At 37.7% G+C, this 26,352-nt stretch overlaps 2 protein-coding genes across 5 annotated transcripts in view; one reads left to right on the forward strand and one right to left on the reverse strand.

Moving 5' to 3' along the window:
- On the reverse strand, positions 1 to 6,556 carry CEP19 (centrosomal protein 19). Of its 4 annotated transcripts, none has more exons than XM_030859812.2 (3): positions 6,067 to 6,556; positions 1,204 to 1,400; positions 1 to 582 (listed from the first exon to the last, which is right to left on the reverse strand). In XM_030859812.2, the coding sequence occupies exons 2-3, from the start codon at positions 1,331 to 1,333 to the stop codon at positions 221 to 223; spliced, it is 492 nt and encodes a 163-aa protein (XP_030715672.1). In that variant the 5' UTR covers positions 1,334 to 1,400; positions 6,067 to 6,556; the 3' UTR covers positions 1 to 220. The 4 variants fall into 4 exon arrangements, with proteins under 4 accessions (XP_030715672.1, XP_030715657.1, XP_060154211.1 ...); XM_030859797.2 differs by having other exon boundaries at positions 1,204 to 1,403; XM_060298228.1 differs by having other exon boundaries at positions 5,867 to 6,556.
- PIGX (phosphatidylinositol glycan anchor biosynthesis class X) overlaps positions 6,136 to 26,352 on the forward strand; it is a 27,433-nt gene continuing 7,216 nt past the window's right edge. The window contains exons 1-4 of the mRNA XM_060297508.1: positions 6,136 to 6,330; positions 6,386 to 6,578; positions 9,464 to 9,527; positions 18,646 to 18,787. Of these exons, the coding sequence (XP_060153491.1) occupies positions 6,136 to 6,330; positions 6,386 to 6,578; positions 9,464 to 9,527; positions 18,646 to 18,787 (594 nt within the window). The remainder of the gene's footprint in view (positions 6,331 to 6,385; positions 6,579 to 9,463; positions 9,528 to 18,645; positions 18,788 to 26,352) is intronic.

Genomic DNA, 26,352 nt, shown 5'->3' on the forward strand with positions numbered 1-26,352 from the left:
GCTCCTTAAAGGCAGATTCATATATTGTTTTCCCTATATTCCATATGCACCTACATAGTAGATGCTCTACATATCTTGGTTTTGAAAAGTAACATGGTCAATCCAAACATGACCCAATATGCATAGTGTTCTTTACAGATTTTTCTACAACCAATCTATGGTCTTGTATAAACATGGATTTTCTGCTACCCAATAATTTTTTTTTTTTAGTTTTTGGTTATCAGGACTCGTCAGCTGACTCTGTGTCCCAGCCACAGGACTGTAGTTGTTCATCCTGTGGGAACTCCACTTCAATGTCATAAACAAAATTTGGATCATCCTTCTTCTTCTGATTTTTCTCAAAAAGTTCATCCATGATGCTCTTCCTTTTGGCAAGTTCCTTGTCATCTAGTTTGTTCAGGTCTTCCTCAGGATCAATGGTTGTTTCCCGCTGAATTTGTTCCATTGTTTCTGCCAAACTCTGCCCCCACAAGTAACCTCGTAAAAAACTGAATAACTTCTCCAGTTGCTTCAGGGATACCTGTTCCAGGTAACCCTTGTGTCGTGGATTATTCTTTAATTGTTCAGCAGCTCTGCTGCAATCTAGGAGGGAGAAACAAAACTATTATACCACACGCAACACCACAGACTATTCAGGTACCACAAGTTACTGAAACCATTACCTGTCATTATAGTCAAGTAGCTAACTGGCTTTTGGGAATGAACTATTTTACAGAACTATTTCTTTATATACAGCTTTGAGTGTGATGGGGGAAGGAGGGATATATTTTTTATTTCTGTAACTTAAAATCACTTTGAGGAGATGTTAAATACTTTCAACTGGAGAAAACATCTGAGAAGAAAAGTAGTTTTACAGCTTTAGATATTAGTACTGGTACCAAGAAAATATCAAGATTACAACTAATAAACACATTTGGAGGGAGAGAAGGGAATTAATATTACTGAATAATGCTATCTCATTTAACCCACACTGCAGATCTCAAAGGGTGGGATTATCAATTTCCTTTTACAGATTAGGAAACTGATGCTCACCAAGATTAAGTAATTTAGCCAAGATTTCATACCTACCCTGACAGTCACGACTTGAACCTTGGTCGGTCTAACTCTGAAGTCCATGTCATTCCATTACATGAGACTCAAATCGTTCTTATAAACTGACTCAGCGAATATTTAAGATAGGAGGCAAGATAAAACATAAGATACCTGAATACTTTGAAAAGTTTCGGACAGGCATGATGCGCTGGCGACTTTTCCCCTTCATTTCATTCTCATAGATTAAGATAACAGCCGGAGGCTGGAACCTAATTCCACATTTCTTGGCAGTGCACATCATTCTCACATACACTTCACGGTAAATCAGAGGAAATCTGATGAAAATGTGTTAGTCGCATAATGACTTCCTGCTAAAGGGGAAAAAAATTAAGTGTTGGCTAAATCACATTCTCCTCTACTTTTCCTCCCCAGCAGATCTGAATCTACTCCAGTTCTGGAGATGCATAGTCAGCTCAAGCTCAGTATTTCAAGAGCTACCTGGAAAGTTCAGTTTGGCCCCAGGTTATCTTTAGTCTATAGAGTCCCTGGTTCATTGAGGGGTGTAGATTTGTTCACACATGAACCTAGAAATGCAGTTCAGTTTGGATCTCTTCGTGTACTGTACTCTTAACCAAAGACTGTATATAAACCTCTGAGTCAGCCCAAGAATCAACTTACAGGATCTTTTTTGTTTACCAATTAAACAAGTATGTACAAGCACCCTCTATGTCAAGGTACTAAGAGGTTTTTAATCTTACATATTATGTCCTGAGGGGTTCACTAGACCAGACCTCTCTCCTTTGTACTTCCCCAATCATTCTACTCATTGAGTTTTTTGTAACTACTTACTTTATCACTTTTCTTTTCCTTCTATTCTATATGCTCCATGAGGGCAGGGAACATATCCACTGTTCACCACAATATCCCCAGCACAATATCTGGACTGTAGTAGGTATTCCATTGTTTAATTCAATGTGTTAATAGAAGACACAGCCCCTGTACATCCTCGAAGTGTTCACAGTTTAGAAGTCTGATCAAACAAGGCAATAATCAGCCTCCACATATTTGAGGCAATAAAGCTTACATGGCTTTTATTTCAACTTATTTGTCTCACTACATGATGTTTTTTTCAGTTACAAGAAACATTTTATTTATTTATTATTTTTTAATCTTTATTGGAGTCCAATTGTTTTACAATGTATTAGTTTCTGCTGTACCACAAAGTGAATCAGCTATATGTATACATATATCCCCATATCCCCTCCCTCTTGCGTCTCCCTCCCACCCTCCCTATCCCACCCCTCTAGGTCATCAGTGTCAGCTGATCTCCCTGTGCTATGCAGCAGCTTCCCACTAGCCATCCATTTTACATTTGGTAGTGTACATAGGTCAGTGCTACTCTCTCACTTCATCCCAGCTTCCCCTTCCCCTGCTGCGCCCTCAAGTCTGTTCTCTATGTCTGCGTCTTTATTCCTGCCCTGCCACTAGGTTCATCAGTACCGTTTATTAAGATTCCATATATGTATGTTAGCATACAGTATTTGAAACAACCATTTTTTTTTTTTTTTGGTGAAACAACCATTTTAAAGGTTAATACTTTCCATTCCCTCTTCCCTTCCCTGCTCTCAATGCCAAAATATACTTAATTATAGGGACTGCTTTAGATGTGACTATGATATTCTCAGAAAGATTTGCAAATGTCAAAGAACCTGGAGGTAAAGCAGCATAGGGATGATATCTTCATAAATTCAGTTCTGTTAGAGAATCACTAGGAACATGGTTACTTAATACATGTTCATTGTAGAAAACTGGGATGGGAGTGGGGAAGGGGGAGGAAGAGACATACAAAATAATCATCCCTGATTCCTTCCAGTCTTTCTAGGCATAGTTTTTTGCTTGTTTGTGTTTGGTTTCTTTTTTTTTTTTTGGTTTGTTTTTTAGCTATAGTATGTTTTTATATCATACATACTATTTCCTACCTTTTAAATTTTTATAAAATTTTATTTTACGGACATATAGTTGACTTACAATGTTGTGTTAATTTCTGCTACACAGCAAAGTGATTCAGTAATAAATATAAATACATATATTCTTTTTCATATGCTTTTCCATTATGGTTTATCACAGGATACTGAATATAGTTCCCTGTGCTATACAGTAGGACCTTGTTTATCCATTCTATATATGATAGTTTACATCTGCTGATCCCAAACTCCCAATCCATCCCTCTCCTATGCCCCCTCCCCCGTGGCAACCACAAGTCCATTCTCTATGTCTGTGAGTCTGTTTCTGTTTTGTAGATAAGTTCATTTGTGTAATATTTTAGATTCCACATATAAGTGATACGATATGGTATTTGTCTTTCTCTTTCTGACTTACTTCACGTAGTATGATACTCTCTAGGTTCATCATGTAGGTGCAAATGGCATTATTTCATTCTTTTTTAAGTCCTGCCTTTTAAATTTAACAACCTATGTAATTTTGCCATTAAATGTCTTTCTAAAATGCAAATTTTTATGACTGCAAATGTTTTGTCCTATGCATATACCATAATCTATATTATTCACCCCTTCCTATTGGATGTGAGAATTTTTACTCTTAGGAAATGGATCATACTGTGTTGGCTAAAAAGTTCATTCGTTCCATAAGCTGGCTCTAGTAGCGCTTAGTTGTCTTTAACTTCATTTGAAACAGTTTTGTTAGACTGTATTGTGACAGCTGTCATATCAGTGTACGTTAAAATTGGTGAATTTTTGTGTAGCTGTTTTAATATAGAAAATAGGGGGAAAAAACAACATTTTCGGCATATTACGCTTTATTATTTCAAGAAAGGTAAAAACACAACTGAAACGCAAAAAAAGATTTGTGCATTGTCTGGAGAAGGTGCTATGACTGATTGAACGTGTCAAAAGTGGTTTGCCAAGTTTCGTGCTGGAGATTCCTCGCTGGATGATGCTCCACGGTCGGGTACACAAGTTGAAATTGATAGCCATCAAATCGAGACATTAATTGAGAACAATCAACATTATACCATGTGGGAGATAGCCAACATACTCAAAATATCCAAATCAAGCATTGAAAATCATTTGCACCAGCTTGGTTATGTTCATCGCTTTGATGTTTGGGTTCCACGTAAGTTAAGAGAAAAAAACCTTCTTGACCGTATTTCCGAATGCGATTCTCTACTTAAACGTAATGAAAACGTTCCGTTTTTAAAACAAATTGTGACGGGCGATGAAAAGTGGATACTGTACAATAATGTGGAACAGAAGAGATGGTGGGGCAAGCGAAATGAACCACCACCAACCACACCAAAGGCTGATCTTCATCCAAAGAAGGTGATGTTGTGTATATGGTGGGATTGGAAGGGAATCCTCTATTATGAGCTCCTTCTGCAAAACCAAACGATTAATTCCAACAAGTACTGCTCCCAATTAGACCAACTCAAAGCAGCACTCGACAAAAAGTATCCGGAATTAGTCAACAGAAAATGCATAATCTTCCATCAGGATAACGCAAGACTGCATGTTTCTTTGATGACCAGGCAAAAACTGTTACAGCTTGGCTGGGAAGTTCTGATTCATCCAATATATTCACTAGACATTGCACCTTCGGATTTCCATTTATTTCGGTCTTTACAAAAGTCTCTTAATGGAAAAAATTTCAATTCTCTGGAAGACTGTAAAAGGCACCTAGAACAGTTCTTTGCTCAAAAGGATAAAAAGTTTTGGGAAGATGGAATTATTGAGTTGCCTGAAAAATGGCAGAAAGTGGTGGAACAAAATGGTGAATACGTTGTTCAATAAAGTTCTTGCTAGAAATGAAAAATGAAAAATGTGGGATTTCCCTTGTGGTCCAGTGGGTAAGACTCTGCACTCCTGATGCAGGAGGCCTGGGTTTGTTCCCCGGTTGGGGAACTAGATCCTGCATGCATGCCGTAACTAGGAGTCCGCATGCAGCAACTAAGAGTGCCTACGTGCCTCAATGAAGATCTGGTGCAGCCAAAATAAATAAATATTTTTTTGAAAAATGTGTCTTTTATTTTTACTTAGAAACCAAGGGAACTTTTTGGCCAACCCAATATATAAAAAACTGTTATCAAATTACTGTGCTCTGCCTCTGATCTGATGCCATGATCCCACTCCACCTCTTCTTTTTTTTTTTTTTAAACAAATACTACTCCCAGTTCACCTCACTAAAATTTGTTGTTAGTAAACTTTCTAGAAGATCCTACTGAGCACAATACAAATTCCATACACTCAAGCAAATGGCTGTATTAATAAATGATATATGCAAGTGATGCTCAATAATGTAGTTTGACTACACTCTTTTCTTTCTTTTTAAAACTAAACTTTTATTTTTATTAAAGTAATGTTTGTATGCTGTTTAAAATGTAACATAATTCTATGAGGTTTATAACAAAAAACTGTTGTCCTCTCCCCTTCCCCTCTCCATAGGTAACGAGTTTCTTTTAAATGTTTCTTCCAAAATTTATCTTCATATTTCTTAACAGTATGCTTATACTGCTATCTTCAGTTTTAGGTAGTATCTTCTGACATCTTTCCTCTTTAAGACATCCATCCTAGAGCCCTCCGCTCTGTTCCAATCTGCATTGGATACTCTCCAGCTCTGCTTACATATTCAATTCATGAAGACAGACGACACATTTACCCAGCACTTCTTCCTAGACATTAATACTTTTCTCCTCAAGGATCAGTGACCTGCATAATCTTGCCAAGCATCCCCACAGCACCTAAAGTGTACGGATTTTGCCATCAGGTAGACGATCCTCTCCCTATCCACGCCCCCACTAGTGCAAGACTGACTTTCTTACCCATAGAGAAGTACATAAAATGCATCTTCTGCAGGTCAACGTCTAAAATCTCCGTGAGGGGGTGTTTCCACTAACCGTAGGACACCTAGGAGCACTCGACTTTGAGGCCAGGCGCAGCCTGGCGCAGCAGAAAGAGGCGACAGCCACAGCTCCGCACCGTGGGGTGAATACCCCGGCAGGAGGCCCACATCGGCAAATACCTGGAAGTGGAGGTGGACGCCAGGAGCTGGGCTAGGCTATCCCCAGGACACCGCGCGGAGCTCAGAGTCATGCTGGGGTCCCGCGGAGCGGTCCCTAGAGCAACTGCCCTGGCACACGTCACGGCGCTTCCGCCGCTCCTCGCTCCACCCCCGACCGGGAGTGCGAGGGGCGGGGCGACGAGGGGGCGGGATCGCGGCCTCCTTGACGCCGGAACTTTCGGGGGCCGGGGATGCGGGGAGCAGGGTAACTGCTGGACCGCTGGCGTGCGCGCATTGAGTCTTCCGTCCCGGTCTCTAACTCCGTGACAGCGCGCTCTAGGAGCGGTGTGAGGCGTGTGCAGGTTCCTCCGACCGCAGTTTGTCCCCGCGCGCTCTTCTGGGGCGCGCGTTCTCCGGCGTCCTGGCTATCCCGGCCGTGGCCGTCCGGGCGGTGGCCTGGCTGCTCCTCTGGGAGGTGGCTGGACTCACCTGCTCGCCAGCCATAGCCTTCAACACCACACCCACCGACGCTGGTAAGGGGAAGGGCGGGGCTTCAGGGGTGAGGGCGGGGTTTAGGGCCGAGAGGGTGGGGAGCACTCCAGGCTCCCCAGTACTCTCCCTTCCGCGCTTAACAGAGGTACTTCTCGCGACCCTAGAGCTGTAGGGTGAGCTGCAGGAGGTTAAAAACAAAGGCCGCAAGCTTCCTGCTACTCCCCCCGCCCCGACCCCCGTCTTCATTGCTTTGTGGCTGCTCCTGGTTCTCTGGAAAGTAGGACTTTGTTCGTGCCCCGGTCTGGGAGGATCCCACATGCCGCGGAGCGACTGGGCCCGTGAGCCATGGCCGCTGGGCTTGCGCGTCCGGAGCCTGTGCTCCCCAACGGCAGAAGCCACAACAGTGAGAGGCCCGCAAACCGCAAAAAAAAAAAAAAAAAAAAAAAAAAATTGTAAAGTACAGACGTGAAGCGTCTTGGGATGCTCTTGGAATGCGTGAAGCTTCTGACCACTACGGAGCCAGCAAAGTCTAAGCGCCCTATGAGGTGTGCGAACCCCAATCTAGAATACATAGTGTGTGTTGTCCTCGGGGGACGTGGAAAGTGGAGGAAGACTAGTTTCGTTTTACAAACATTTTTGATAATGGACTAGATTGGGCTAGGGTTTCTTTATGACTCAGGGCTGGGCAAGCGAGTTGATTCACTTCTTTGGGCCCGAGTCCGTGGGCAGAAGTGCTGTGCTAGGCGCTGTGGATCCAGCCCTCGTGGAGCTTGCATTGCAGTAGGGGGAGTTGTATACAGTGCAGTAGTAATTACAGTAAAGTGACAACGTTTGATAGGGAAAGGAAAGTCAGTACAAATCAGGTGAGTTTCTCTGTCTTTAAAACGAGGATATGAGACTAGTATCTGTCAGTCAGTGCAGTTCTGCTTTTGTGTTTACATATTAAGTTCCCAAATTTATTTGAAGAAAGGATTACTAGGCCAAAAAGAATTTTTAAACAACTGGACTTGTATCTGAAGACTTCCAGCACTGACATTTTGTGATTAAAAAGGGGTCAATTGCCAGAGCCAGTTCAGGCCGCAATAACCAACTAAGGTAATATTTAAGAGGAAAAATCTTGAAGGTGCATTCAGATGCAACAAATTCACTTTGAAAATGGTACTTTGAGGACTTCCCTGGTGGTCCGGTGGTTAAGAATCCACCTTCCAATGCAGGGGACTTGGGTTGGATCCCTGGTTAGGGAACTAAGATCCCACATGCCCCGGGGCAACTAATCCCCCATGCTGCAACTACTGAGCCCGCGCACCACAACTAGAGAGAAACCCACGCGACGCGAGGCGAGTTCCTGCATGCCGCAACGAAGGTCCCGTGTGCCATAACTAAGACCCGACACAGCTAAATAAATAAATATTACAAAAAAAAAGAAAGAAAATGGTACCTTTGCCTTAAAAATCATAAATAATCTAGTATTTGCAATACTGTTCGTAAATTAACTTTTCTACTATCCCAAGATGAATGAAATTTACTATTCTCTAGTGTATATCCTGATAGACTTTAAGCCTATTAATCTGACCTTTTTTTCTAATTAATTTATAGGCAGATATAAACCCTTACCCCCACCTCTATTAAAGTTAAACATTGAAGAAATATCTTGATTTATGCAAGGGATATTCTGTAAGTTGCTTGGGAAAAGATGATATGTGCTTCTCCAAAGCAATTAAGGATTTCTTTAAATAGCTAGGAGAGTGGAAATGCCTTAGGCTTTAAAAGTTGGGCAGATCTTGCTTCTAATCAGTTACTTACCTAGATGTGTGGCCTAAACAGTAACTGTTTATAAGTTAGTTTCCTCCTGTGTACAAAAGGCAATAATATTGCCTGCCTGTTTAGCTAGACTGTGAAAGTTAAAATACATGTGAAAGCCCCAAGTAGAGAATCTGTCATATAGGTATTATTTAATAAATGTTGTCTTTCATACTTTTTTCCTTCCTTCCCTAGTATATTCCAAATGTTTCCATCTCCCTGTCATGTTTTTTTTTTTTTTTTGGATCTTCTCAGGAATACATCTAATGGACTTAGCAACATACAGTAGTGTATGGTTTTTCTGTATGTTTGTTTTAATATTCTTCCCACACACTTCCAGCTTTTGAAAATGGAGTAAAATTCCATAGCAAAGTGCCTGGGCAGAGTTGGTGGTCATTAGTAGCTGAATTTTTAACTTTATGAAACTGACACTGAGTAACAGTTTTAATGTCTGAATTCTGCATGGAGTCAGTATAGTGAGATTTCTGGTTATTGTACGTTTATAAAGGAGCCCTTTGAACCTTTCAAAAGCCTCCAGTTTTTGTTGTTTCTTTAAACTCTTTCAGTGTCTCCACAAGGCATAGTGTACCATCCTCTCAGTTTTTTCTATGTGAGGATGGTAGAATATAGAAGTTACCAGTTTGTATGTGATACTCAGTTTCAGTTAGCTAGGATTAAAATTGAGGTTTCCTGGCTCTTTGGCCATTCTGTTGTTTTTGGTGTCCTGGGATCACCTGAATAAAGTAATATAAATAGCGAACACTTATATAGAGTGCTTGCTATATGGTTGAACCTGTTCTAAGTGCTTCTACATATATTAAATTCTCATGACAACTAGTAGAGAGAGAAACTATATTGCCCAAAGTCACACAGCTGTTAATAGACAGACTGGGGTTTGAAACTAGCCAATCCAACTCCAAAGTCAAGACTTTTAACCCCTATGCTATACTAGAAATAGATTTATATGTAGCTCAAATTGCTTAAGTTTTAAAAGTTTTTGTTTTGTTTTTAGGTTGGTTAGATTTTCCAGACAATTAAAGCCTATTCAAACTATTATTTTCTGATTATTTAAATATTCTTTCTTTGAGTGCTTATTTTGTTTAAAAAAATCTTTTCATGCTTATAGGCATAAGGGCCACTTGTTCTGAAATTATTTTGAGGCAAGAAGTTTTGAAAGATGGTTTCCACAGGTAAGTTGCCCATTGACTTACACTTACATCAAAATACTGTTTCAATGTAATTTAAAGCAAAAAATCAATAGTTGAAAAATGGATATACTGAAAAAAAATTACTTGCCTTCTTAAAGTTATAAGTGACAGATAATGTGATTCATAGTTTGAAATAATGATTAAAATAACAGTGGAGAAGAGAAGGAGAAAACAAACATTTATTATTTACTACACATATCTATTATATATTTATATAGCCAGACGCTATATATACAGTATTCCGTTTAATCTTCACAGTGGTTGTAAGATAGATGATACCTTTCTTGTATTTCAGATGAGGGACTAGGGCTCAGGGAATTTAAATAATTGTGTAGAGGTTAGGGTGGTAGAGCTCTGATTCAAATTTATAACTATCATACTCCAAGCCACACTCTCAAGTACTAAGATATTATACCACCCAAAATCACTATTTCTAATTTACAAGACTTGGTTCCAAAGACCAAACTATTTCCAAAGAAGAAACTATCCTCAAAAATGAATATTTGCCAGTATTAAAGATATTTAAAAGACTGGTAAAATGTTGTGGAAACTGTTCCATAAGAAATTCCCAAACTTTAAAGCTTCTCAAGGTGGTCACTTTGAAATTATTATCAGATATTTGACTTATAAATTCTGATACATATATTTTTTAAATCCCTTCATTTTATAAGTCACCTTAAACTAAAACAACTCACTCTCCTCACTCTTCAACGTTAGCCTACAAGTGAATGGCTAGAAGGTGTAGTAGAAAGAACTTGTTTTTTCTGTTTGTTTGTTTTTAATTCAGATAAATTTGGGCTCAAAATGTAGCTCTATTATTTAGTATCTGTGTGGCCTTAGTCAAGTTACTTAAGTCACTGCTACCTTACTGATAAAGGTGGACAATGATAGTATTTCCTTATTAGGGTTGTGATGATTAGATCGGAGAATATATGGAAAGCTCCTTAATGTAGTGCTTGTCACATAGCACATACCCAGGAAATGTTAGCTATTATTATTATTATTATTTTTTTTTTTTTTGCGGTACGCGGGCCTCTCACTGTTGTGGCCTCTCCCGTTGCGGAGCACAGGCTCTGGACGCGCAGGCTCAGGGGCCATGGCTCACGAGCCCAGCTGCTCCGTGGCATGTGGGGTCTTCACGGACCGGGGCATGAACCCGTGTCCCCTACATCGGCAGGCGGACTCTCAACCACTGCACCACCAGGGAAGCCCAGCTATTATTATTAATAATGAGATAGGTGATCAATCTGGGCAGTACAATTTCAAAGAGGAGGTGTGACTATAAAGTATAAAACTGATTTTGGGAGGGAATTCACTTCTGAAAGGAGTTTTTGACAGAGTTCCAGACACATTTTAAGCAATATCAGGGTAATTATGCCAATTATATAGCTTCTCTCTTTAACATAATTGGAACGTATTTCCAAGAGGAATGGGAGATAACTGATTCCAATAAGGAAGAAAGAAGTAACTGAAGAGACTATCGTGACAACAAAAGTAGCTGTCCAACTCTAAGTACTGAGGATAAAAAGCAGGATATAAAACCAACAGTGAAGAGTGACAGAACCCATAAGAATAGCTTCAGAAACTAGAAATCTCAGAGTTATTTGAGACCTTCAGAAAATGCCGACAATCATTTTTTAAAAAGGCTTTTTTAGTTATGTTTAGAGCAGGTATAGTCTTGAGAGGGTAGATGAAGAAATATTAACATATCATAGAAAGTAGAATTTGTTAGCCCCTCTTATTTCTGTCTTCTTGGTCAAGAAGAATTAATCCCACTCTGGAAAGGGCCAAGTGGTTATTGGTAGTAGGAAACTGAAGTGCAGAAAATGTAAGGGAATTAACTACACAAAAGGGCCTTAATGAATATAAATGAGTTTAGAGTCTCCCCTCTCTGATGAATTATATCTCATTGCAGTAGGAGAACTTGCTTAAACCATTGCTGAACTTCTGTTTGTCATCTTTGGATGATCTGGAAGTTAGTTATTGTAGATTCTGGGCAAAATTCTAGGCCAGATTACTAAAACGATGGTTTGTGAACACAGAATAGAAACTGTTGGTTTCTGGGGACTTGCATGAATAAGCTTTATTACAAGCTTATTTCTTTTATAGAGTTACTGGACAGGTGGATCAGAGGAATGCTACAGCTATAGTATATCTGATTTTCTGTAAGTCTTTTGATGAAATTTACGTGTTATATTTGAGAACAAGATGAAGAATGTGAACTGAAAGGTAACACAGGTGAATAACTTCAGAAAGATTAACAAATACATCGGACATGTTTTGGTTAATTGGTTGAATTCATCTTGGAGGGAGGTCCTGAAGAGTCTCTGTCTTTTTAAATATATGTGCTTTTTCTGATGATAAGATATTACATGTTCACAAATACATATATAGTATCCAGAAGAAAAGAGATAATAGATATAGTCTACTTTAGAATATATTTAGAAGAATTAAAGCAATGTATGTATATATATATATATATATAGATAGGTAGATAGCTGCTCTTGATATTTTATAGAGGCAGAATGAAATAGTGGCTAACAATTTGGGCTCTAGAGTATAACTATTGGAGTTTGAATCTTAGCTCTTGGCTGAGTTACTTAGTCTCTCTGTGCTTTGCTTTCCTTTCCCTCTTTCTTTTCTTGAAAGAGGGAAAATATTTTTGTTTACTCACATGTATATACACAACTTTTGGATTTAATTGATTTTTATATTCTGTGATTAGCTTTTGCATCACTAGAAATGATATTTTGGGGCAAAAATAGAATATAACAATGCCATAGAAACTATTCAGAATTCTTTCAGTGAATGCAAATTATTAGGAAAATAAACTGCTATATGTAAAATTACCTCAGACTACTTTAAAGAATAAAAGCAAAAAGTATCTATAGAGATAGCTGCTCTTGATATTTAATTCTTGGAATTTCTGCTGTGTTCCTAGAGCAATGAGTTCATATAAATTTATTGATTATCTGAGAACCAGAAACTAATATCATACACAAAGCCTGAAAACGTTTCCCCATACTTTTTAAGTTGGAGATGATAATTTTTCTATGAAGAGAGTAACGTGGGTATTTTATCCTAGTGCTTTGTTTTCTTACAGGTAAAATAGGAATTATAATAGTACTATTTCATAGTGTTTTTTTTAAATTAATTAATTTAGTTTTGACTGCATTGGGTCTTCGTTGCTGCACGCGGGTTAATTTCTTTAGTTGTGGCAAGCAGGGGCTACTCTTCGTTGGCGGTGTGCCGGCTTCTCATTGCAGTGGCTTCTCTTGTTGCGAAGCACAGGCCCTAGGCACGTGGGCTTCAGTAGTTGTGGCACACGGGCTCAGTAGTTGTGGCTCGCGGGCTGTAGAGTGCAGGCTTGGTAGTTGTGGCACACAGGCTTAGTTGCTCCGCGGCATGTGGGATCTTCCCCCACCAGGGATTGAACCTGTGTCCTCTGCATTGGCAGGTGGATTCTTAACCACTGCACCACCAGGAAAGCCCCCATAGTGGTTTTTTTAAATAAACTTCATTGAGTTTGACAACTATATACACCCATGTAACCATGTAACCAGTCAAAATATAGAACATTTTCATCATCTCCAAAAATACTCATGTGCTACTTGCAGTTATTCTCCCTCACCCATACCCACACTCAGACAATCACTGATCTACTTCTGTTACTAGATAGATTTTCTGGAATTTTATATAAATGAAATCATACAGTATGTAGTTTTTGATATCTGGCTTCTTTCACTCAGCATCATGTCAGTGAGATTTAACGATGTTCTGTATGGTAGTAATTTGTTCTTTTTGTTGCAGAGTACTGAAATTTGTTTATTCATTCACATATCTATGGCATCGGAGTTGTTCCTAGTTTGGGGCTATGGTAAATAAAGCTCTAATGAGCAGTTGTGTACAAGTCTTGGCGTGGACATGTTTTCATTAATTTTGGGTAAATATCAATAAACAGAATTGCTGGATATATGATAGATAAATGTTGAACTTTTTAAGAAACTGCCAAACTGGTTTCCAAAGTGGTTTTGCTGTTTTACATTCTCATCAGTAACGTATGAGAGTTCTGTTTCATACATTATGAAACAGAACTTGCCAGCCACGTCCTTGCCAGCACTTGATATGGTCAGTCTTTTTAATTTTAGACTTTCTGGTGCATGTGTAGTGGTATCTCATTGTAATTTTAATTTGTATTTCCCTGATGAGTAATGATATTGAGCATCTTTTTGTGTGCTTATTGTCCACTAGTATATCTTCCTTTGTGAAGTGTTTTAGTCTTTTTTTTTTAATTGAAGTATAGCTGATTTGCAGTGTTGTGTTAATTTCTGCTGTACAGGAAAGTGATTCAGTTATACATACGTATACATTCTTTTTTATGTTCTTTTCCATTATGTTTATCTGAGGATATTGAATATAGTTCCCTGTGCTATACAGTAGGACCTTGTTGTTTATCTATTCTATATGTAATAGTTTGCATCTGCTAACTCCATACTCCCAGTCCATCCCTTCCCCTTGGCAACTACAAATCTGTTCTCTATGTCTGTGAGTCTGTTTCTGTTTTGTAGGTAGGTTCATTTATGTCATATTTTAGATTCCACATATAAGTGATATCATATTGTATTTGTCTTTCTCTTTCTGACTTGTGAAGTGTCTTAGTCTTTTGTCCATTTTTAAACTGGGTTGTTTGTTATTTTATTATCAAGTTTTAAGAATTCTAATTTTTTTTTTTTTTGCGGTACACGGGCCTCTCACTGTCGAGGCCTTTCCCGTTGTGGAGCACATGCTCCAGACGCGCAGGCTCAGCGGCCATGGCTCATGGGCCCAGCCGCTCCACGGCATGTGGGATCTTCCCGGACCAGGGCACGAACCTGTGTCCCCTGCATCAGCAGGCGGACTCTCAACCACTGTGCCACCAGGGAAGCCCCAAGAATTCTAATTTTGATGGAGTATAGTTTATCAAACTTTTTCTTTTGTGGTTCATGGCTTTTGTGTCCTGTGTAAGAAATCCTTGTCTATTCCAGGATCATGGAAATTTTCTTTTAGAAGTGTTATATGGAGTATGATCCATTTTGAATTAATTTTTTTATATACTGTTAGGTAGGGGTTGAGGTTAATTTTCCATATGGATATCCAGTTTATCCAGCATCATTTGGTGAAAGGACTATTCTTTCCTCATCAAATTACCTTGACACATTTGTTGAAAATTAATTACCTTATATGTGAGGATCTATTTGTGTACTGTATTCAAACTATGGCCCATAGGCCAAATCCTGCTCATTTTGTACGCCCTTGAGCTAAAAATGAGCCTGTGCTCCGCAACGCAACGGGAGAGGCCACAACAGTGAGAGGCCCGCGTACCGCAAAAAAAAAAAAAAAAAGATAAACTGATAAAAGCTAAACAGATGGAAATACTATATTCATGCATTGGAACATTCATTAATATTAACATATCAGTTCTGTACAAATTGATCTAGAGTTTCAACAGAATCCCAACCAAAATTTTATGAAGCTTTTTTGAAGAAATCTACAAGTTGATTTCAAAAGTTATATGAAAATGCAAAGGGTCTAGAATAACCAAAACAACTTTCAAAAAAAAAGGTGAAGGACTCAGACTTCCTGACTTGAAGATGTAGCATCAAGCTACAACTATTATCAAAATAGTACATTACAGAACATACAGATCAGGGGTTGGCAAACATTTTCTGTAAAGGTCCTAACAGTAAAATTATTTAGGCTTTGTGAGTCATATAAGGCTTCTGTTGAATATTTTTCTTTGCCTTTTTAAAAAACAACCTTTAAAAGTGTAAAAATCATTTTTAGCTCAAGGGTGTACAAAATGAGCAGGATTTGGCCTATGGGCCATAGTTTGAATACAGTACACAAATAGATCCTCACATATAAGGTAATTAATTGTCAACAAATGTGTCAAGGTAATTTGATGAGGAAAGAATAGTCCTTTCACCAAATGATGCTGGATAAACTGGATATCCATATGGAAAATTAACCTCAACCCCTACCTAACAGTATATAAAAAAATTAATTCAAAATGGATCATACTCCATATAACACTTCTAAAAGAAAATTTCCATGATCCTGGAATAGACAAGGATTTCTTACACAGGACACAAAAGCCATGAACCACAAAAGAAAAAGTTTGATAAACTATACTCCATCAAAATTAGAATTCTTGGGGCTTCCCTGGTGGCGCAGTGGCTGAAAGTCCGCCTGCCGATGCAGGGGACACAGGTTCGTGCCCTGGTCCGGGAAGATCCCACAGGCCGCGGAGCGGCAGAGCCCGTGAGCCATGGCCGCTGAGGCTGCGCGTCCAGAGCCTGTGCTATGCAACGGGAGAGGCCACAACAGTGAGAGGTCCGCGTACCGCAAAAAAAACAACAAAACAAAACAAAAAACAGCCCAGGTGGTACTCTCTTGAAATTCATGAAAGTGGTCCTTCACAATACGAAGCACCAGGTTTGACATGCCAACAGCAGGCTCTCCCAGAAGTACTAGTTTGTATCAGTGTACTGTATTTTATTTCCAGTGTTTGGCCTGGTGGGTCTTGTTGCTCCTTGATTAGCCATGTTTAAATTTGAAAGAAGTCCCTAATTTCAGTCTCTTAGATCAGTTTCCAGGATGCGAAGTGTCAATTTTTCTCTTTCTGGAACTAAAGGAACCTGAGACCACACATGCAGGGCTGTGGGGCTGAAGCTACCTGGCAGCAGATCCTAGGCATAGCCCGAAGGACAAGAGAGAAGCTGAAGCTGTGGCTTTGGTGGAGGCGGTGTCTCCTCCTCCTGTTGATTTCCAATTTAATTCCATGTGGTTAGAGACCATATTCTGCATGATTTCAGTTCTTTTAAACTTCTATACTTATTGCCCAGCGTATAGTTTTTCTTATGCACTGAGTGTGATCTGTAAATGTTAATTAGATCAACTAAATTGAAGGTTGTCCATGCCTTCTGTATCCTTACTGATTTTCTCTCTACTTGTTCTATCCATTACGGAGAGAAGGGCGTCAAAATCTTTTTCTCTAATTGTGGATTTGTCTGTTTATCCTTGTAGTTCAACCAGTTTTTGCTAAGAAGTAAAATACATGAATACTTTGAAGCTCTGTTTTTAGGTGCATAAAGTACATTTAGGATTATCATATTTTCTTGATGATTGACCCTTTTATTTTTGTGTAATGTCCTTCTTTATCCCTGACAATATTCCTTGTCCTGAAGTCCACTTTTTTTTTTTTGTGGTACGCGGGCCTCTCACTGCCGCGGCCTCTCCCGCCGAGGAGCACAGGCTCCGGACGCGCAGGCCCAGCGGCCACGGTTCACGGGCCCAGCCGCTCCGCGGCACGCAGGATCCTCCCAGACCGGGGCACGAACCCGCGCCCCCCGCATCGGCAGGCGGACTCTCAATCACTGCGCCACCAGGGAAGCCCCTGAAGTCCACTTTTTAAGTATTAATATAGCCACTCCATATTTATTGTTATTAACATTTGCATACATTTTCCCATCCTTCTACTTTTATCTGTGTTTATACTTAACGTTTCTTGTAGACAGCATATAGTTAAGTGTTGATATTTTATCCAGTCTGTCAATCTCTACATTCTAATTGGAGTGATTAGACTATTTACTTTTAATGTAAATATAGATTTGGTTGGTTTGGTTTAAATCTATCCATCTTGCTACTTTTTTTCTGTGTTTTTTTCTATTTGTCCCATCTAATCTTTTTTATTTTTTCTGCCTTATTTTGAATAAATGGAATATTTTTTAATCATTCCATTTTATCTCCGTTTTTGGCTTATTAACTATACCTCTCTCTTTTTAAAAAATTGTTTGCTTCAGGGTTTACAATTTTAACTTATCATAGTCTACCTTCAAATAATATTATTGTATACCATGAATAATATATGAATCTTATATCAGAATAGTTCACTTCTTTCTCCTCCCCTTTATGCTATTCTTGCTATACTTTTATTAACTTTACATGTTTTGCTTATGTTATAAACACTACCATATATTATTGTTACTTTTGCTCTGAACAGCCAGTCATATATTTTTTACATTATTATTTATTTTAATTGTGGTAAAATGTCCGTAACATAAAATTTGCCATCTTAACTGTTTTTAATTGTACACTTCAGTGATATTAAGGACATTCACATTGTTGTGTTACCATCACTACTATCCATCCATAAATCTCTTCATGTTGCAAAACTGAAACTCTGTGCCTCTTAACAATAACTCCCCATTCTTCCCTTCCCCCTGCCCCAGGCAACCACCATTCTATTTCTATCTCTGTGGGAATCTCTGCTGAGCCCTTTGGTCTCTACACTTTGGTTGGTTGGAATGCAGTGTCTCCCCACCCTCTGCGAAATTTCAGAATTTCTCATCTTTCACTTCCCTTGTAATTCTTTGTCTAGTCTTGTGGAGTTACATCTTACTCACGCTTATTTTAGTATTCAACAAAAACTCAAGGGGACTCCGTTTCTGACTTCTAGAACTCTTTCTACGAAGTTCCTTCCTTTCTGGAAATAGCACTGTGACTTCTAGCTACTTAAGCCTCCCTTATCTTCTGTCTCTGTTTTCTCACTTAAGCAAAACCACTGTGCTTTGGATCTTCTTCCCTGCACTTGGTCCAGAATGGGCCTCCAGACAGAATGCCAGGACAATTATCCATTTAGGTTTATAATCTATTTCAAATTAATATTTGTAGGATGGTATGAGGTAGAGGTCAAGATTCAGTTTTTTTTATATAAATACACAGTTGTTTCAGTACCATTTGCTGAAAAGACAATCTTATCCCCATCAAATTATATTGGCACCTTTATTTTAAAAAGTGTGTGTCTGTTTCTGGACTCCATCCCTTTCCATTGATCTTTGTCTGTTTTCACACTAATACTATATTATGGCTTATGACATGAATTTATGAAAGATCTAATGAGTGGTTCTGATGTGATATAAATATTTCATTTGACTTGATATAATCTTGTTTTGAAAAAGTAATTTGAAATATAGTATTTCTACTAACTTGAATATAACGTTATACTAGCTCATTTAAAAAATGAATGAAGATATTTACTTTAAACATACTTGTCTTACAGAGACCTGTTAATAAAAGTGAAATTTGGAGAGAGCATTGAGGACTTACAGACCTGCCGACTCTTAATTAAACAGTACATCCCGACAGGACTTTTTGTGGATCCGTATGAGTTGGCTTCATTACGAGAGAGAAACATAACAGAGGTACAAGTGTTAGAGGGATTTTTTTTGAGAGAGAAATTATTGTAGGGATGCTATAATTTGGATTAAGGCAAAATAGGTAAGACAACATTGTAGTACTTTTGTATTGATTTTTTTAAAGTGTATAAAGTAACCTTTTAAAGATAGGACGGGAGTATTCTTTATAAAGTGAGTGATACCTGTCATACTTGTCAGTAGTAAGCCAACTAAACTGATGTTGTTAAAGCTTCTGTTTGAGAAGATTAATAGTTAATAAATACTGCTTCAACAACAACTTTGTTAAATTGACATATACCCCAACACCTGTATAATTTGGGTATGGGAGGAAACAAAACAAATATTTATTGGATATCTGAATGACAAATATCTTCTTTTTTTTTTTAAAGGAAGCAAGGTAAAATTAAGCATTATAAGAAAGACTATGTCCCACACCCTTTACATAGATTAATCTTATAACAACCTTGGAAAGATTGCATTCTATAGTTAAGGAAACAGGCACAGAGAGGCCAAATAACTTATCCAGGATCACATAGGCAAATGGAAAAGCCAAGAAAATGAATCCAGGATTGTCTGATTGCAAAGTTGTCGTTCTTTTGGGAAATAAATCTTACTCCTTAGTTAAGGGTTTCGCTAACTTTGATAAGAATCACCTGTGCAGGTTATTGTCTGCCTGGGAACGTTTAATTCAGCAGTTCATATTGGACCCCAAAATCTGTTAATGACTCAAGTGATTCCTGTTAAGAATTTTTGGGGAACACTGTCTTAATTCATAGGATTATAATCTATATATGAATTTCTAAAAGACAAAATGGATACGCTTAGAGTCATTTATGATGGCGGTTCATTTCTAATTGTGGTTTAGGCCAATTTCTTCACCTGTTTTATTTACTTAAGTTTGTTTTTGAGTAGGTAATTACATTCTCATGATTCAAAATTCAGGGGGTGTAAAAATGCATACATGATAAGCTTCCACCTATTTTTTAACCCCCAGTCACCATTTCTTCCTGTGCTCTGGAAATACAGTGTTTTTGGAATCGTGAGTTTCACTCAATCAAAATGTGTTAGGGCTTCTGCCTTGGCCAAGTTGGAGAACAGGGACCAGATTTACTTTCCCACTTGAAACAACCAAGAAATAGACAAAATATATGAAATAATGGAAAAAATAATTGCATATCAGGCAGTGAAGGCAGTGATATCTTAGAGATGGGAAATAAATAAGGTTAGCCCTTCAGTTGTCCTAGCTTTTTGCATGAGAGTTTTCAGGCTGTAGTACTGGGAGGGTAAACCCAAGCAGAGCCTGGTGGGCTTCTTGAGTTGAGGAGATAAAGGTAAGATTTGGGAAAGACCAAAGTCACTAGAATTCACTAGACAGTGTACCAGAGAGGAGAGAACTGCAAAGAGACAAACTGCAGAGATCCTTAGAGGTTCCCCTCAAGCATGTAGTTGAGTATTAATTAGTGCATGCATGTGAGGAAACTGCTTGATGCTGGGAAAAGAACCATATGAAAAAATTAGAGGTAACAGTGTCGCACACTGGCTCAGTTGTAGTGCCTGTTCCCACCAACCAGACTAGGAAAATCCTCGTAATTCACTGGGCATTGGATAGATTAAACAGAAGAACTTTTTCTCAGTAGTGGGGAATACTAAGCCCTAGACTGCACATTGCTTCAGTCCTGCTTAACAAATTTCAAAACCAGGACCTTCCAAAAATCAAACTGTTGCAAGTAAATTTACTGCATTCAAAACAAAGCTCAAGAATATTTATAGGAATGCAGGAATATCTAGCACCCAAAAAGATCAAAATGTCTTGACTCTGATAAAAAGTTTGCAAGGATGCGGGAAAATATGACCTGTAATGAGGAGATCAATGAATCAGTCAAAACTGATGCAGAACCAACCCAGATATTAGAATTAACAGACAGGCCAAGAAAATAGTTATTATAACTGCGTTCCATATGTTCAAAAAGGTAAGTAGAGAAATGGAAGATATATGAAAGGACAGTTGACCTTTTAAAGATTAAGACTACAAAGTGTGAGATGGAAAATATTCTGGATGAAATTAATGGCAGATCAATGCAGAAGAAAAGATTAATGAACTTGAAATCATAGCAATAGAAACTACCAAAAATATAAAAGAGATTAAAAAAAGAAATGTAAAAAGTGAGTAGAGCATTAGTGAGTTGTGGGACAACTTCAAGTGGCCCCCACAGTAAGTGTAACTGGGCTGCTTCCAATAGACGTCTGCACCCCTGCATTCATTGCAGCACTGTTTACAATAGCCAGAGTATGGAAACAACCTAGGCATCCATCAATGGATAAACAGACAAAGAAGTGTGAGAGAGAGATATAGATATGAAAATGAAAGCTATATATAAATGTGTATATACATGTGTGTGTATGTGTGTATATATGTGTATATACACATAAATATGTATACACACACAGACACACAGTGGAATGTTATTCAGCCATAAAAAAGAAAATCCTGCCATTTGCAACAGAACACATGAACTGTGAGGGCATTATGCTAGGTAAAATAAGTCAGAGAAAGACAAATATTCTATGATCTCACTTATATGTGGAATCTAAGAAAAACTGAACTCAGAGAGTAGGTTGTTGGTTGCCAGGGGTGAGAATGTGGGGAAAATGGATGAATGTAGTCAAAGAGTACAAACTTCCAGTTATAAGATGAGTAAGTTCTGAAAATCTAATGTACAGCATGGTAACTATAGTTAACGATACTGTATTGTATACTTGAAACTTGCTAAGAGAGTATACTTTAAAAGTACTCACCTCACACACACACACACACACACACACACACACACACACATAAAGGTAATTATGTGAGGTGATGGATGTGTTAACTAATCTTATTATGGTAATCATTTTGTAGTATATACATATATCAGATCTTCATGTTGTACAGATTAAACCTACACAATGTTGTATGTCAATTATATCTCAGTAAAGCTGGGGGGGAGCTGTAATGGGAGTCCGCAAGGAGAGAGGAAAGAGATGGAGATGGAAAAAATATTTGGAGAAATAATGGCTGAGGGACTTCCCTGGTGGCCCAGTGGTTAAGAATCCTCCTTCCAATGCAGAGGATGCGGGTTCAATCCCTGATTCGGGAACTAAGATCCCACATGCCACGGGACAACTAAGCCTGTGCACCATAACTGGTGAGCCCGCATGCCTCAACTAGAGAGCCTGTGTGCCACAAACTATAGAGCCCACGCTCTCTAGAGCCTGCGTGCCACAACTAAAGAGCCCATGCACTCTGGAACCCATGTACCGCAACTAGAGAGAAGCCTGCGCGCTGCAATGAAGAGCCTGCGTGCCATAACGAAAGATCCTACATGCCACAGTGAAGATCTGGTGTGTCGCAAGTAAGACCCAACGCAGCCAGAAAGAAAGAAATAATGGCTGAGAAATTTTCAAATTTGATGAAAACTATAAACCCACATATCTACAATGCTCAAGTACAAGAAATATGAAGGAAACTACACCAAGGTACATGATAATCAAATTGTTTAAAACAATGATAATGAGAAAATCTTAAAAGCATCAAGATGAAAAAACCACATGTAAAATACAGAGGACCAAAGATAAGAATAACAGCAGATTTCTTGTCAAAAATAATGCAAACAAGAAAATGGAGAAGCATCATCTTTAAAGTATTGAAAAAAACCTGTGAATTTAGAATTCTGTAGCCAGTGAAAATACCTTTCAAGGTGAAGGTGAAATAAAGACTTTTTCAGACGTACAGGCTGAAAGAATTCATTACCATCAGAGCTCCAATACAAGAAATGTTAGAAGAGGTCCTTCAGGCAGAAGGAAAATGATACCAAATGAAATCTATATGTACACCAAGGAAAGACTAGCACTTGAAATATAACTACTGGGTAAATATGACTTTTTTCTCTTATTATTTAAATTTTTCCAAGATAATTGACAAAAAATAATAACAATGTAGTGTAGCCATTCTTAACCACGTCTAAGAATAAAATGTATGATAGCACTATCACAAAAGCTGGGAAGTGAAAAATGAAATACACTTTTGTAAGGTTGTTATACTAAATATAAGTCAGTTTAATATCACTTGAAGGTAGACTCTGCTACATTAAAGATGTTTACTGTAAACCCTAAAGTAACCACAAAAATGACAAAATAGAGTTGTAGTTAATATGCCAGCAAAGCAGATTAAATGGAACTATAAAAAACATTCAGTTACCCGGAAAGAAGGCAGAGAAAGAAGATAAAGGGAACAAAAAATAGACGTAAGATATAGAGAACAAGATGAATTAAACTTAACCATATCAATAAGCGTATTAAGTGTAAATGTCTAAATATCTCCATTGAAAGTCAGAGATTTTCAGATTGGATAAGAAAGCAAGACCCAACTGTATGTTGCATACAAGAAATGAACTTTAAATTTTAAAACAAAAGATAGAACATGCTCACACTGATCAAAAGAAAGCTGAAGTGGCTATATTAATATTAGGCAAAGGGATTTCAGAGCCAAGACTATCACCAGTGCTAAGGAGGGTCATTTTGATAAAGGGATCAACTAATCAGAAGGAAATAATAATCCTAAACATTTATGCCACTAATAACAGAGATTCAAAATGCACAAAGAAAAACTGGTAGAACTGTAAGGTGAAATAGATGAATCCACAGTTATAGTTGGAGATTTCGGTACCCTTCTCTCAATAATTGACATAATAAGTAGACAGAAAATTGATAAGGTTATGGAAGATTTGAACAAAACTATCAACCAACTTGACCTAATTAGCATTCATGGAACACTCCACCTGACAACAATAGAATACACGTTCTTTTTTTAGGTGTACATGGAATATTTACCAAGATAGATCACTCTAGGCCATAAAACAAGCCTCAATAAATTTAGAAGAATTCAAGATGTGCCAAGAATATTCTCTGACTACAGAGGAATTCAGTTATAAATAAAGAAAAGAAAGCTCTCTAGAAAACCCTCAAACATTTGGGAACTAATTAGCATACTTCTAAGAAATCCATGGTCAAACGAGAAATCAAAAGGGAAATAAAGAATTTTGAGCTGAATGGAAATGAAAATACAAAATATCAGAACTAGTGGGGTACTGCTAAAGCTGTGTTTAGAGGGAAATTTGTAGCACTAAAATGCCTATTTTAGAAAGAAGAGAGGTCTCAGTCAGTGTTTTCAGCTAAGCCTCCTTAATCTATGAAAAGAAGAGCACATGAAACCAAAGTAGAAGAATATAAATAGTGAAGATCATAGCAGAAATTAATGTACTAGAAAACAGAAACACAATAGGGAAAGCCAGTGAAACCAAAAACTTGTTCTTTAAGAGGGATAAAATTGATAGACCCTTAGCCAGACTGATTATAAAAAAAATAAGTACTGTTAGAATTAACATCCCTGTGTCAGAAAAGTATTGTACATTTCATTTTTTATAAAGTTTTACATTTTTAGATTGTACAAGTTATTCAAAGATACCAATTACTGTGTCTTAATTGGGGAATGTTTGGGGTTGTTTTGAAAGAGCTCTAGCCTGTGAGAGAAAGATCTGTTGAATGTTACAGATATGGTACAAAAGTTTTATAGCTTAATTCATTTAACTTTGCTCTGGTGGTTTATGACACGTGTAGTTGAGTGTTGTCATGAAAAAGTGTAGGTCCATGTCTGTTAACCAGTGCATGTTGCTCTAGGATTAATTTTTGATACATAATTTCAATTTCTTGATAACATTCTATTGCTATTGTTTTATCATGGTGAAAGTGGAACAATGAATTGTGACTTTTGTGGATCAGCGTAGAGTCACTGGACTTTTTGGGGTTGCACTGATGGTTTGGCACGTGTTTGGGAGATTTACCAGCATCTAGCTATTGTCTAGATCACTTTTGGTTGTCAGGTTATGATTTTCAAAAATATTTCTCTATTATTTTGAATCTAAAGTGATACACATACCTGTAACTCTCTTGAGATTTTGATCACCTCTCAATCGGTATACCTATTTGTACATTTCCCCCTCTTCCCTATTGTAGCTAGGTGTCAAGAAATTCATAGCCTAAACTCCTGAGTTGGCTCCAGGACCTCAGACTGTTGTTTGTGGACTAGCTTCTGCTGGTTCTTAGTTGATCTTGGTTTAAAATGGATTTGGGTCTCTGTTGAGGTTCATTAAAAAGAAATTATCCCCATTTAAAATTTTGAGACATAATTCACATGACATAAAATTCACCCTTTGGAAATGTGTAATTTAGTAGTTTTTAGTATATTCATTAAGTGTACAACCATCACCACTATCTAATTCCAGATATTTTCATTACTTGCAAAAGAAAAACCCCTATAAGGCTGATGTTTGAGATTCAGATACCCAGAATAAAATTTTTTGAACCGTCACCAAATAATCCTTTGACCAGCAGGGCCCTACCTGTTGTTCTGGCCCTACCAGAATGCCGTGTAGCAATTTGCCTCATTTTCATTATATCCCAGCTTAAATTCATATTAAAAATATTCTCAATTTTTGGCAAGTGACCATATTTTTATTTCTATGGAAAAATAAGCAATAAACAAAAATAAACAAAACAGCTCAATAATTAGAGAAGCTGAAGATCATAGTACCATCATAAATTCTAAATAGCACAATCAGGAATATACTTTATGTTAGTTCTACTTATTACACTTAATTTTCAACTAGATAAACATGGGCGATTTTATATTATTTAACCTAATTGAATAGGAGAGTCAGTTTGACCTGGCTTTGAATCTTGTCTCCTTTACTTACTAGCTACAGTATATTGTTTATCCACCCTGATACTTTGTTTGCTCATTTATATAATGGGGCTAAGAGTTCCTACCTGATAGGGTTCTTGTGAAAATTAAAGGAGATAACATATATAAACCACTTGGTGAAATACCTAAGTACTCAAAGAAAGTTATCTTTATTATCTTGTCATCTGTGTTGACAAGATAGAACATTTGGGCTTATGTGTTATTTTGATTTGTAACTAGTTGTACCCAAAGAGAGTTTATTAATAAATTTCTAGCAGGAGGTCTCTAGTAAAATTCCTTAGGGGTTTGCTCTTATGATCCTCCTGGTCAACATTTTTATCCTTAGATAAAAATACAAAAGACACAGTTATCAAGTTCATAAATGTTACATTAATGCTGGTTGACAGATTCGGATTTCAATTAAATCTCAATAGCCTAGAAAAAATGGACTGTAGCCAGAAAGATAAATTTAATAGAGAGAGATATAAAGCCCTGCATTTAATTAGTAAAACATCAATTACTCGATAAAATAGGATGGGAGTTATTTAAAGTTTTGTGCAAAAAGTTCAAATGAAAAATATAGGGATGAATAGGCAGAGCACAGGGTCTGTGAAACTATTCTGTATGATACTGTAATGATGAATACATGTCACTTTACATTTGTGAAAAATCCATAGAATATACAATGTAAAGAGTGAACCCTAACTTAAACTATGGACTTTAGTTAATAATAATGTTCATCAGTTGTAACAAATGTACCAAACTGTTGTTAATAATAGAAAAAACTCTTGAG

This window comes from Globicephala melas, chromosome 4 (assembly GCF_963455315.2).
Source record: "Globicephala melas chromosome 4, mGloMel1.2, whole genome shotgun sequence".
In the NCBI taxonomy this organism is placed as follows: domain Eukaryota; kingdom Metazoa; phylum Chordata; class Mammalia; order Artiodactyla; family Delphinidae; genus Globicephala; species Globicephala melas.

What these genes read in the sequence shown, in the direction of transcription:
- CEP19 (XM_030859812.2), bottom strand. Translation starts at nt 1,333, where the DNA reads ATGATGTGCACTGCCAAGAAATGTGGAATTAGGTTCCAGCCTCCGGCT. An exon ending in AAACTTTTCAAAGTATTCAG is followed by an intron (nt 583 to 1,203) that starts GTATCTTATGTT and finishes TCTCCCTCCTAG; the next exon opens with ATTGCAGCAGAGCTGCTGAA.